The sequence below is a fragment of the Saccopteryx bilineata genome, chromosome 6, assembly GCF_036850765.1.
Source record: "Saccopteryx bilineata isolate mSacBil1 chromosome 6, mSacBil1_pri_phased_curated, whole genome shotgun sequence".
Classification (NCBI taxonomy): Eukaryota; Metazoa; Chordata; class Mammalia; order Chiroptera; family Emballonuridae; genus Saccopteryx; species Saccopteryx bilineata.
Window position 1 is genome coordinate 58,499,149 of NC_089495.1, and position 14,322 is coordinate 58,513,470.

General features: G+C 36.3%; 1 protein-coding gene across 1 annotated transcript in view; it reads right to left on the reverse strand.

Moving 5' to 3' along the window:
• The window catches only part of GPC5 (glypican 5), a 1,883,811-nt gene that overhangs the window by 1,414,851 nt on the left and 454,638 nt on the right, over positions 1-14,322 (reverse strand). The window contains exon 4 of the mRNA XM_066235594.1: positions 12,713-12,846. Within this exon, the coding sequence (XP_066091691.1) occupies positions 12,713-12,846 (134 nt within the window). The remainder of the gene's footprint in view (positions 1-12,712; positions 12,847-14,322) is intronic.

A 14,322-nucleotide genomic window follows, 5' to 3' on the forward strand; every position in this document is an offset into this window, starting at 1 on the left:
ATGGGGGTGCATGTGTCTTTATGTACCAGTGTTTTCGAGTTTTGGGGGTAGATACCCAGTAAAGGGATTGCTGGGTCATATGATAATTATATTCTTATTTTTTGAGAAACCACCATACTTTCTTCCATAATGGTTAAACTAATTTGGATTCCCACCAGCAGTGAATGAGGGTTCCTTTTTCTCCACAGCCTCTCCACCACTTGTTATTACCTATCTTGTTGATAATAGCCAATCTAACAGGTGTGAGGTGGTGTCTCATTGTAGTTTTGATTTGCATTTTTTGAATAGCTAGTAAAAGTGAGCATATTTTCTTATATCTGTTGGCCATTTGTATGTCCCCTTGGGAGCAGTGTCTGTTTGGGTCCTCTCCCATTTTTAATTGGCTTGTTTGCTTGTTTGTTGCTGAGCTTGTGAGCTCTCTCTATGTTTTGGAAATTAACCCCTTGTTGGACCTGTCACTTGCAAATATCATCTCCCATTTAATTGGCTATCTATTAGTTTTGTTGTCAGTTTCTTTAGCTGTGCAGAAGATTTTTAGTTAGATATAGTCCCATTTATTTATTTTTGCATTTACTTCTCTTGCCTTTGAGGTCAAATTCATAAATTTTCTCTTTAACCAAGGTACATGAGCTTAGTACCTATGTTTTCTTCTATATAATTTATAGTTTCAGGTCTTATATTTAGATCTTTGTTTTATTTTGAATTAATTTTCATGCAGGAGGACAAACTGTAGTTCAGTTTCATTCTTTTGCTTGTGGTTTTCCAATTTTCCCAGCATCATTTATTGAAGAGGCTTCTTTTTTTCCACTATGTGTTTTTGGCTCCTTTGTTGAAGATGATTTGTCCATGTATATGTGGTTTTATTTCTGGGCTTTCAGATCTGTTTCATTGGTCTGAATGTGTGTGTGTGTGTGTGTGTGTGTGTGTGTGTGTGTGTGTGTGTATGTATGGTCTACCGGAAAGTTCTGTCCATTTTTGGAATAAAACAAAATAAAAATTTTTCTTACCATCAATAAACTTTATTAAATAATATAATTGCATTATTAATGATTTCTTGCCAGCGTGAGGGCAATTTATATATCCCATTTTTGAAAAATGTTTTTTCTTTTGATGCAAAAAATTGAACAGTGCTTGTTTGATATCTTCTTCATTTTTGAATTTTTTGCCCTTCAAAAAATTTTGTAAGGACAAATACAAGTAATAGTTGGTATTATTCCTTCACCAAACACTTTCAATAAATTTCTACATGCTTCTGTAGCATTTCTTCCTTGTTGAAATTCATAAAAATTACAATGGCATAAATGAACTTTATCAGTAACCATGGGTACACTATTGCTTCACACATAAGATTAACGCGAATCAACTTTGTTTTAGTTAATTTGCTATGTCAGTATGTATACATTAAGTGATAAAAATACAGAGGCACACATGTGCCAAATAAACATGTGCTTACGTGTTGAAACTTGTGATAGAAACGAACAGAACTTTCTGGTAGACCTTATATTTGTATTTTTTTGAAGTGAGAAGCGGGGAGGCAGAGAGACAGACTACCGCATGCACCTACTGCAATCCACCTGGCATGTCCACCAGGGAGAGAAGCTCTGCCCATCTGGGGCATTGTTCTCTTGCAACCAGAGTCATTCTAGCACCTGGATGGAGGCCCTGGAGCCATCCTCAGGACCCAGGACAACTTTGCTCCAATGGAGCCTTAGCTGCAGGAGGGGAAGAGAGAGATAGAGAGAAAGGAGTGGGGGGAAGTGGAGAAGCAAATGGGCGCTTCTCCATTTGAACTCCATAGGTAGTTCACATTCCTTGTTAAGTTTATTGCTAGGTTTTTTATTCTTTTTGTTGCAATTGTTTTGTTTTTCTTTTTCTTAAGTGAGAAGCGGGCAGGCAGAGAGACAGACTCCGTATGCTTCCCAACTGGGATCCATCTGGCAAGCCACCACCGTGCATTGCTCAAACCATCTGGGACCATTACTCCATTGCTCGACAACAAAGCTATCTTAGCACCTGAGGCAAGGCCAGTGAGCCAGCTTTAGTGCCCAGGGCCAACTTGCTCCAATCAAGCCATGGCTGCAGAAGAAAAAGACAAAGATAGAGAGAGAGAAGAAAAATGGGGAGGGATGAAGAAGCAGATGGTTACTTATCTTGTGTGCTCTGACTGATAATCAAACCCAGAACAACCACATGCCTGGCTGACACTCTACCACTGAGCCAACCAGCCAGGGATTGTTTTTTTCTAATATATTTTGGTATGCTTTTAATATTGTTTTTTAGTTTGTTTCTATTTTGTCTGTTTTGCATCCCAGATATTTTGATATGTCATGTTGTCATTTTCATTTGTTTGTATATATCTTTTTATCTCTGCTTTTATTTCTTCTTTGAGCTAGTCATTTTTTAGAAGTATGTTGTTTAATTTCCACATTTTTGTGGGTTTCTTTACTTCCTTTTTATAGTTGAATTCTAATTTCAAACCCTTATGGTCAGAAATATGCTTGCTATAACTTTAATCTTCCTGAATTTGTCGGTGTTGGCTTTGTGGCCCAACACATGGTCGATCCTTGGGAATGTTCCACGCACATTGGAAAAGAATGTATACATGATGTTCTAGGGTAAAATGTCCTGTAAATACCTATTATGTCCATTTGCTCCAGTGTGTCATTTAAGGCTGATATTTGATTTTCTTTTCGGATAATCTATCTAAAGCCATCAAAGGTATGTTGAAATCTCCAAGTATATTATGTTTTTGTCTGCTTCTATTTGTAGATCAGTTGGTAGATGTTTTACTTATTTTAGTGCTCTTTGGTTGGTGTATATACAGTGTGTCCGTAAAGTCATGGTGCACTTTTGACCAGTCACAGGAAAGAAACAAAAGATGATAGAAATGTGAAATCTACACCAAATAAAAGGAAAACTCTTCCAGTTTCATACCTATTCAGTGCAGTTTGATGTGGGCTCACGCACAGATTTTTTAGGGCTCCTTAGGTATCTATCCTGTATAGCCTATACAGACTCATCACTGACTGATGGCCTACCAGAACGGGCTTTTTCCACCAAACTGCCGGTTTCCTTCAACTGCTTATCCAACCGAGTAATATTATTCCTATGTGGTGGCGCTTCGTTATAAACGTGCCGATATTCACGTTGCATTTTGGTCACAGATTCGAATTTAGCAAGCCACAGAACACACTGAACTTTCCTCTGTACCATCCACATCTTGACTGGCATGGCCGTGGGCTGCTCCGCTGTATACACGGTGTTATGTCATCATCTTACAGAAACTGGGAGGGTTTTCCTTTTATTTGGTGCAGATTTCACATTTCTGTTGTCTTTTGTTGCTTTCCTGTGACCGGTCAAAAGTGCACCATGACTTTACAGACACACAGTATATAAAGATGTGTTATGTCTTCTTGATACTATGTCCCCTTTATCATTATGATATGTCCATATTTGTCTCTGGTTACCTTTGTTGTCTTGAAGTCTGTGTTCTCAGATATGAGTATGGCTACACCTGCTTTCTTTGGATATTATTTTTTTGAGAGAATCATTTTCCAACCTTTCACATTTCAGTCTACTTTGTCCTTGCAGCTTAGATGTGTCTCTTGAAGGCAGCATATGTCTGGATAGTGCTTTTTGATCCAATCTGCTACTCTGTGTCTCTTTATTGGTGAGTTCTATTTACATTTAGGGTAATTATTGACACTTGAGGATTTCCTATAGCAATGTTATGTTTTGTTTTCTGGTAGCTCTGTGGCTCTGTGTCTCCTTTGGGTCTCCTCTTTTATATTTCTGTCAGTTGTTTTTGTTTGGAAGTATTTCATACTTCTGTTTCTTCTTTTTTTAAGCTGTGTATTTCAGTAGTGGCTTTTTCATGGGTGGTTAACATGAGGTTATTAAGAGAAAAATGTTCATGTATACATGATTCCTTTGTCTTATGAGTGCTCCTGCACTCCATCCTCATCTACTGCTGGAAATCTTTATCCTCTCCCTTTTTATGTTATTGTTGTCACAGATTATCTTTGCTTTTATTGTGACCTTGTTGGAGCTTTCACTTGTAGTTTTGCTTTGTTTTCTTCTTTTTATCTGGTTGAATACCCACCTTGAGTATTTCCTACAGTGGGAGTTTTCTGGTGACAAATTCTCTCAGTTTTGGTATGTTTGCAAAAGTTTTTATTTCTCCTTCATATTTGAAGAATAACTTTGATGAATCTAGTATTCTTGGTTGGTAATTCCTCTTTTTCAGTCCTTTGAATGTTTGTGTTCACTCTCTTCTGGCTTGTAGAGTTTCTGCTGAGAAGTTTGATGATAACCTAATGAGCATTCCTTTATATGTTATGTTCTTCTTTCTCCTAGATGCCTTGAGGATTCTTTCTTTGTTGTTCATTTTTGACAATTTTATTATAATGCGCCTTGAAGTAGGTCTGTCGAGTTGAGGTAATGGCATTCTGTTTGCTTCCTGGATTCAAGGCTCTAACTCTTTCCATAGGTTTGGTAAACTCTCATCATTTATTTGTTTGAACAGGCTCTCCACTATCTTCTCCCTCTCTGCCTCTTCTGATATACCTATTATCGGAGGCACATTTAATGACAGGCACACCAGGTGCGCACCCTGGGACCTGACTTCTGAAGGGCCCCACAAAACCACAACTTTACATTTTTTTCTAATGTAAGGGATCCAATATTTTCTTCTGTGCCCGGGGCCTCAACCGACCTTAATCTACCTCTGCACATTACTCTTATATTGCTCTTTCTGAAGGAGTCAGACAATTCTTGTAGAGCTCTCTCAGTTTTTTTAATGCACGAGTCTCTCTTCTCTTCTTTCTCTCTGTAATATCTCTAGTTAACTATCTTCAATGTCACTGAATCTTTTCTCTCTCTAGCTTGTTCTATTAGCTAAATTTGCTATCCCAGTTTTCAATTGATTTATTGAGTTCTTCATCTCTGTTTTAAAGTTTCAATCTCCTTACCGAGGTGTTTGTTTTGTTTTCTGAGCTCATTAAGTTGACTACTGGTATTTTCTCTCATGTTGAGTATTTTCAGAACTTCAACTTTGAATTCTCTATTATTTAATTCCAGGTTTTCTATGTGATTGAGATTTTTTTTTCTGGAGATTTAAATTTTTTTTTCTGAAGTATGTCTCTGTCTTGTGTAGCCATGGTATTCAATTTCTTCTTCTTTGATGGCATTTGAGAGTGGTATTGTCAAGAACATTAACAAAAAAACCCCCACTAAAACAATGAAAAATTATAAAAGTACAATAAAAAGGATAAAATTAAAAGTAATAAAGAAGGAACAGAAAAAAAGACCAAAACAAACTCCGAAAATTAAAAAAAAATCTATAAAAAGATAAGAATAAAAAATATAAAAAATAAAATAAAATTGAAAAGAAAAATGAGAAAAAAAATATGAAGAAAAAAAGAAAAAATAAATTTTAGTTTTGAGAGATTTCTTCAGTAGTGTTGCTGAATTACAAGTTTTAGCTCTGTGAAATGACTGGGCTGTCCCCCTGTACTGAGATGTCACTGTCGCAATGATATAGGTGGAGCCACAGTTGTGTTGGTGGGTGGGGTATGTTGTGAGGGCTTTACTACTTTGCTTTTCTGGCTTCAGTTTTACACCTAGGCCTTCTGGCTGTGGCAATGATGATCTTAGACTTTTGGGTGCTCCTCCCCACATGTCAAAATCCCTAGGAACCAGACATGGAGCACCTCAGGGGAGATGTGGAGAGAGTGGTTCTGGAGAGCTAGCTGTGAAGTTTGTCTCTGCCACTCTTTGTACCATAGGGTGAGGGAGGCAGGATCTTGGAAGCTGGGGGCCGCACTTTAGTTTTATCTGTCTCTACCGAGACATAGGGCTGCAGGCATACTGTGGAAACACTGGCCATAACCCCAAGCTTTGGCTGCTTTGGTTCATCTTCCCCTCTACCCCTCTGTCTCACCACTCATCCTGGCAGGAGACTCAATCACTCTGAGTTTTTCTCCTCCCCAGAGTCCACCACAAATGCATTTTATCTTCTGCCCCATTCTTTAACCCATCCCATCTTTAGTCCATTTAGTGTGTGGATCTTTCAGGCTTGCCTGCAGTTATAGCTAGGGTTCTTTCACTGCATTATAGTTGTCCAATTTGTTGAAATTTCAAGGGAAGAGTCCAGGAGTATCTCTGATACCATTACTCTGACATCATCCAAAACTAAGACATTTTATATGTCAAATGCATTTACATTTTTATCAATTATAGAATAGTGCTTACCTTTACTTAGAGTGGTTTTCCACTGATTCATTTACAATTTCTATTTTTTAGCTAATAATTATATTAAGCTATAGAAACTGTAAAATTCTTTTGTTCCATAGGTTTTTAAAATATACTGTTCACAAATATTAGGGGATATTTCAAAATGAATATGAAGCAATTAAAAAAAGAAGCATTTGATTTTTTTATTAAACAAAAACATCAGAAAAGCAAAGAGCAAGTCAAAGAAAGTTGTTTGGTTATGCAAATGAGATGCAAAACCAACTTTTATTTCATTGGTGAAAATGCACTATACAAAAGGCTAAAAGTACTGGAGTATCTGCACATTCCCTGATCCCCTAATTTTTGTGAACAGTATAGTTTTAAAATGGTTTAAATTTATAGAGAGTACTTTCTTCTGTAAGTATTCTCATGGAAAGTGCTCTAAGTAAATAAAGAAAAACTGTCACAAATATAATCCTAATTAATAAAAAGTAACTCATGAAATGTTAATTTTTCAAATTTCAAATTTTATGAACAGCACAAAGCATTGTGGTTTTGTTAATAATTTAGATAGAGCAATTAAAAATCATTTTTTCTTTTCTACTTCTTTTTATAATAATGTTTAATAATTAAATTAAAATAAGTTGTAGTAGCTAATTCCAACAAAACAATTCTTCTCTGAAAATTATATTTTATCTTTTTTATACCATTTTAAAACATTTTTTAAATGTTTATTTATTAATTTCAAGAGAGAAAAAGAGATAGTAACATAGCTCTGTTCCTGTATCTGCCCTAACTGGAGATTGAACTGGCAACCTTTGTGCTTTGGGACAATGCTTCAACCAACCAAGCTATCTGGACAAGGTTGAAAATTATCTTTTATTTCTACCTGGATAATAACTATATCTACTATACAGAATAATAAAAAAAAAACTATGGTTAGCTATAAAATGAATAAAAATACTTTAAAGAAATTGAATATTGTCCTGGCCGGTTGTCTCAGTGGTAGAGCGTTGGCCTGGCATGCAGATGTCCCGGGTTCGATTCCCGGCCAGGGCACACAGGAGAAGCACCCATCTGCTTCTCCACCCCTCCCCCTCTCCTTCCTCTCTGTCTCTCTCTTCCCCTCCTGCAGCCGAGGCTCCATTGGAGCAAAGATGGCCCGGGCGCTGGGGATGGCTCCTTGGCCTCTGCCCCAGGTGCTGGAGTGGCTCTGGTCGCAGCAGAGCGACACCCCGGAGGGGCAGAGCATCGCCCCCTGGTGGGCGTGCCAGGTGGATCCCGGTCCAGCGTATGTGGGAGTCTGTCTGACTGTCTCTCCCCATTTCCAGCTTCAGAAAAATACAGAAAAAAAATTTGAATATTATTAGCTCTATAAAAATGTTTACAGAGAACTTTATCTATACTTTGTTTTAACTAGGAGAACATGATTGTAAAAAAGATTTTTTATCTAAACTGTAAAATAATTGTGCATATATGTATATTTATTTATATGTATGAAAATACAAACACATTTTCTCACATATAGAGAACTGAGTTAAGTATAATCCTCAATTTCTGAAATATTATCATAATTTATTCTTTAAAAAGAATTCACTTTATTATCTCATTTTTTTTCTTATTCCTCATCCCTTTTCCTATCCTTTTATAAATGAAAATTCTAATGTATTTAATATAAGTACTTTGCTGTATCCTTTTCTGAACAAATATATACTGATAATTATATAATAGTTTTAATTTATTAAAGTGATATTGCACTATCAGTCTCATTCTATTTAATACCTTATTTCTATAATTATATTTTTGATGCATAAAAATGTTTTTTTCTTTCTTGCTCTTTCATATGTTCTCAAGTCTCACATTATACTTTCCATTTTCCTTGTTATGAAGACCATATTTTGCCTCTAACTCTCAGTTACCACAAATACTCAAGAATAGCTCTTGTGGATATGAGAAAAGGTTTCTCTAAGATACATCCTAAGAAGGTAGACCAGTGCATAGAGAATATATGAGTTTACTGAGTACAGCAAACTTTTGCCAGAAGGGTTATATCAGAATAGTATCTGATCATCCATATATAAATTCCAATCCTATTAACTTACCAACTATAACAGAGTTCAGGTTAACATGAATTCCTACTTACTGATAGCAGCCATCTGACAACCAACTACCTTAGGAGGAAGCACATACTGTGGATGGCAGACCAGAGATACAAAAATACTGTGATCTTGGGTGGCTGTTAAAAAAATAACAGGTATGGTCCCAGTAGCGGATATATTAAAACTCAGATAATTTGGTAGAATTTAATAAGTTAACTGTTTTAAAAGGTACATAGAGATCAGAGCAGGCCCATTTAAAGTTAGTATCAGTAGGGGCAGCAGTTCCATCCTGCCCCTCATTCCTTGAGCCCTGAAAGGAGAGAGAAGCCTTCCAGAACTGGAGGTAGAGAAGGCTTTGTGGAGAGGGCCTTCTGAGGAGTTCGGCCCATCTGTGGAGGCTGCAGCTGGCTTGAGGGGTCCTTGTAAGGAGAGAGATGGGAGAATAATGCCCAATCTCACTCCTTATTCAGCTAGGACTTCCTGTTGATGTTCCCCATTAGCTGAATTCAGTTGAAAGTCATCCAGTCAGTCTGCTGGGGCAGCCAGCACAGGGGAGACCTGATCAGGACACATGGGAGCTTTCCAGCACATCATAGAGCAGCCGGACCAAGAACAGCTGGGCCTGCAGCTGCAGGACACGAGCAACTCAGCCTCCTGCCCAGAAATAAATGAGTCCAGGATGAAGATGACAGCATTTCTGCCCTGAAACTTGAACTCCATCTCAAATAACCATTTTTGGAACATGTGTTGCATATATCGCTGCTTAAGTAACCAGATGATGACACTGTGTGGATCCAGAAGCTTGTAGGAGAGAGTGGTATACGGAGCACTCAAACCAAGGCACTCATTAACACCACCGCCTACACCAAGGGCATTTCCAGGCTGTGGTGAGACCTTCTCACTAAAATAAAAAATGGCCAAATTTTTAAAGAATACAGTTCAGAAATATAGCAAGTTATAGCATATGATCAGTGTAGAAATTCCAATTCTATCCACAGACCAAACATTAGGATGGAGTTTAAAAAAAAAATAGCAACCTATAGCATTATAAACATATCTTTGTTTGAATCAGTCTATTTACTCAATAAAACTCCAAGCAAATTGCAAGAAAAAGATTATCAGATATATTTGAAAAGTAAATTACACCAATATCTAAGAGAATTTGGAAAACAAGAGTATATAAAAGGGCTTGAAGATTTTAAAGTACTTTTCAAAGCAAAGGCGATAATAGTAAAACAGATGAATATCATATCCGTGGGGAATTACTAAGATTAGGGCCATTCTCAAAGACATGAAAAATGCAGTGCTGGTGCCGATCCTCGCCATTCATCTTCCTGGTTTGCCTGGTCTGTGTACACTGAGGCAGACTTGGGGAATGGTTGGATTATCATAAATGGAGCCAAAGGATGACTCCAATTACATTCTCCTTTGTATATGGTGTACGCTAGAGTTATTCAAACCATGTCCTGTCATCTGCTGTCTAGCTAAGAATCTGACAAATGCTTTGATCTCTTTAACAAGAACCCCTTCACTGTTAGACATCAGGGCACTTCTCCCAGGCTATGAGAGACAGAAGCCCTGATTGAGCATCCTACAGACACCATGACGATAACATTGATCACATCATCCTAAAAGCTTTAGTAGACATGTCCATGCTTCCGGTGGGAAAAGCACATTTCATGTGCTTGACAGTTCAGAAGGGCTTCTAAATGTCTAGTAGTGTGGATATTATAGGGATATTCTACTAAGTTAAAAGACCAATTTTTGCACTTAAGATGACCTAGCACTCAGAAAGAGCCACAGTGTGTTTGGGGTCCCTTTGCACTGAGTGTGTGCATCTAACCTATTTATAAAGCAGCCCCAAAGAGAGTTTGTATAAAAAAAGTCTCTGTAGTTTGGTTTTTGAAGCTGCTCTGGTATTTAGCCCAGATGGCCCAGATCATCTAATCAGTGGTGCCTGAAGTCATAAAGATGCTCAGCAGAAACATGGAAAGCCCCATTTGAGACTCATACTATAGCCATCCAAGGTTTGGGAGCAAAGTTATTCCTCCTTTTGCTAAAAACAGTTTAGTTCCTTTGGTTGGTTGATTGGTTGGTCAGTTGGCTGGTTGGCTGGCTGGCTGGCTGGCTAGCTGGCTAGATGGTTGGTTGGTTGGTTGGTTTGCAGCTGGGCACTGATAGCAACTACACACTTGATCATGAGTTAGCACATAACTCTGCCACCTGAGACGTCCATAATAAACTAAGTGCTAAGTGGTCTGCCATGCTATAAGATCCGGCTTGTGGAGAAGCAATATATCATTACGTAGGAGTAATCTATTGTAAATCAGACTTAAGCAGGTAAAGAAATCACAAGTAAGATGCATGGAAGAAGACCACACTCATCCAGCACTACTCCCTTTACATTTCCCCACCTGCTGCAACGGAAATTTATGACCTCATAGGGAATCATCAGCTGATAAAGTATAAAGAAAATTCATGTCCAGTTTATGACAAGTCTGCACAATTTTTAGGCATCAAGCAAAATTATACTAGCAAAATTATAGTACCACAGCAATTAAGATCCATTCAGGAGTGGCAATAAAAATCTGTAAAAATTAAATGCTTAAATGGGCTCATTTGCAGTATCTCCAGTTGTTCACTTTGTGCAACTTAAGCCTGCTCATGATGGATCAATCCTGATTTGTGGGCAATGGCTAAAGATGGTTGGCTGGTCAAGGGCAGAGAAACAATGAGTTTGCAAGATTTGGGACAATGTAGTCTATTCAATGGCCAGAATAGATACCTGTAAAACTCTCCACTCATAAGAGGTCCTTATTTTTCCTGAGACATTTTGTAACATTTCACCTGCATTGGCTTAGTTTTCCTAGTGAAGAAACCATGTGAAGTGTTGGATATTGTTTTTGTTTTCAATAACTGGGAGATTTTGGTGGTGAAAGGTCATGATCTTTAAAATCTTAAGGTCTTCCTTAGCTGGGTTTTATTATAAAACCACACTAACCAAAGCATACTAACTCTCAAATTCAGGAAATAATTGCTTATCACTATGTGTGTTTTGAGAGAAAATGAACAGCTACTTTTTATGTAAAAAAGCTAACTGTTTTATGACTTAGCTAATAGCCAGCTTTAGCCCAGCTCTTTATCCCATGCTGATATAGCCCAGCTGAGGACAGAAGGAGACAATTAGGAACGCTGTCCCAAAAGGAAAGAAACAAATTTTACATTACAGAGAGTAAAGCTATGTAAAATGCTGAATTCTCCATCTGGTATTATTAGAAATAATAATTTGAATTTATAATCAAATATAAAACTATGAATTTCAGTTCAATTCAAAACATGCGCTGAGAATCGAGTACTTGCCAGAGCATACACTAGTCAACTGAACACAAAAATAAATAAAATAATAATTTCCTCCAGTTTTATGAATTTTTCAGTAACAGTCAATTATTAAGCAAAGGGATACTAATGAAGGTTTTAATTTAACATGTGAAATAACAATGAGAATACTGGTAGAAGAGTAAGTTAGAAAAGCAAGCCACTCAATGTTGAATCATTTTGAATCTACAGATAGCCATTTTCAGCATTCTAGGTAAAAGATATGAAAACTTCTTTATATCAACTTTTTTTTCTTAACAGTCTTAACTTCTAGTAACAGTCATCACACCATTTGCATGTGTACTCCTTTGGTCTTACATTGTCCTATAGAGTAGCCACTAGCTACATGAAATTTAGACCAACATTACTTAATTAAAGAAAATTAAAAATCCAATCTTTAGTCATGCTAATTATATTTTAATTTTATTGTATTATGATAAGAACACTTACCATGACATATACCCTATTAACAAATTTATTAGTATACAAATTTATTAGAGTCTATAATCTTTGGGTCTATAATCTTCATACAACATCAGATGGTTAATTCTTTTGCAGACCAGCACAATATTTTTGGTGGGCCAGCACTGGTCCATGGACTGGTAGTTGTAAACCACTGCATTACAGTATTGTTGACCATAGGGAAGGAGAAATAGGGAGTTACTAATCAATGGGCATAAATTTTCAATAAAACAAGATGAATAAGTCCTAAAGATCTGCAGGTCAACATTTCAAGTGCAAAATGATTATATGTTCCTAGAGCCCACCATATTGTATTACAGAAAATGTTCCTTTTACAAAATGTCTTACTGACTTCAAAAGTTGGAGCTATCATTCTAATTAATGTAATAAGAAGAAACTAGTGAATTTTAAAGGTAATTAATGTTTATCTTTTGTCTCTTCAATAGTATATTTTGTTCTAGTTAACTGAATACATTCCATTCTGTTGTAAAGTGAATGGCTTACTTTCTTTTCTCTTTCTGGTTGTAAAACAAATGTCTTACTTTCTTCTGTTGGCAAGTGTCTCTTCACCATTTCTTGTAGACATCTTCATTCCAAGCTTCTCTCTACTTCCATCAAAAGAACAGCGGGTACTTTGTGTGGGTGCTCTATCTGGATAGCCACAGATCTTATTTACCTTCCAAACAGAAAATATTAAAAGACAGTTAAAAACTATGCTCCAGCCTTTCTGAGAATGTAATGTTTGCTAGAGTACAAAACAACGACAGGTTCTTACTTACCCCTCAATACTAATCTTTAAGACAAATAATGTTTGTCAAGTTTTCACACAGGAGAAATCAAACTATCTGTGCAAAATGGCAACTGTGACAAATGGATGCTATTCACAGTAATATAATTCATAATTTGTATGTATACATGTGAAAAATACATGAACCTCAAAAAAATACGGAAATTTATATCAATAAACTTACTTGCTTATATAAATAAGACTACTTAACCAAAGTGGATATTATTTATAATTTATATTCATATGTATGACTAAGCACATACTTGTAATGATTTTTAAAATTAAAAAAAAATGCTATTGAATATGTGGTCCATTTCTCAAATAGTTCTAAGGGTAGTTTTCTTCATAAGGTTATTTCTTAGAAATAACAATGAACACATTAATATGAAGATCTCATTTTGTGACAGTTCTGTATCTTATTCCTCAATTTGATTTGATTTTATGAGGGTTATTATGATTCTTTACAAAATATCATTTCTCCAAATGAAAAATTCATTGTTTTTTTAATAATAGTTATCTAGCAAAGATCTTTGTATAATTTATAAAATTATAATTGAAAACTTAAGTCATTAATTGGACAAATCATCATGTAAAGCAGTAGTCCTTAACCTTTTTTGGGCCACGAACTGGTTTAATGTCAGAAATATTTTCACGGACCGGCCTTTAGGGTGGGACGGATAAATGTATCACGTGACTGAGATAAGCATCAAGAGTGAGTCTTAGATGGATGTAACAGAGGGAATCTGGTCATTTTTAAAAAATAAAACATTGTTCAGACTTAAATATAAATAAAATAGAAATAATGTAAGTTATTTATTCTTTCTCTGTGGACTGGTGCCAAATGGCCCACAGACTGGTACCGATGTAAAGCATTAAAAAGACTTATTGAAACTTTATTTAATTAAAGAGGCAGAGTAATATAATTGGAAATATATAAAAGCATTTCCTGGGAGTCAAGATACTTTGGTTCTTATCCTAATTTTTCCTCCTTAAATGCTGAGATCTTGAAAACAGTGGCAGAACTTCTTTGTACTTGATTTCTTTATAGGTAAAATAAAGAATTGTGATTAGATTATTGCAAAGTTCCTTAAAGTTCTAAATTTTTTACTTTCCATACAATGAGCATTAAAACCGTGTGCACCAATTCAGTTATACAACCTATATTTATTTTGCTTCCAGTATTTGCAAAGAACATGCATTAGATATTATAAGAGATAAAAGATAAGACACTAAATTTTTCTCCTAAAAGCACTGGCAGTTCAGACGGAAAGTAGAAAAGGGTTCCATCCAAACATCAAAATGCAAGTGGTGTGTATCAGAATAGTGGGACAGACAAGGTGTTACGGACCTCTCCAGGAGGGAGGG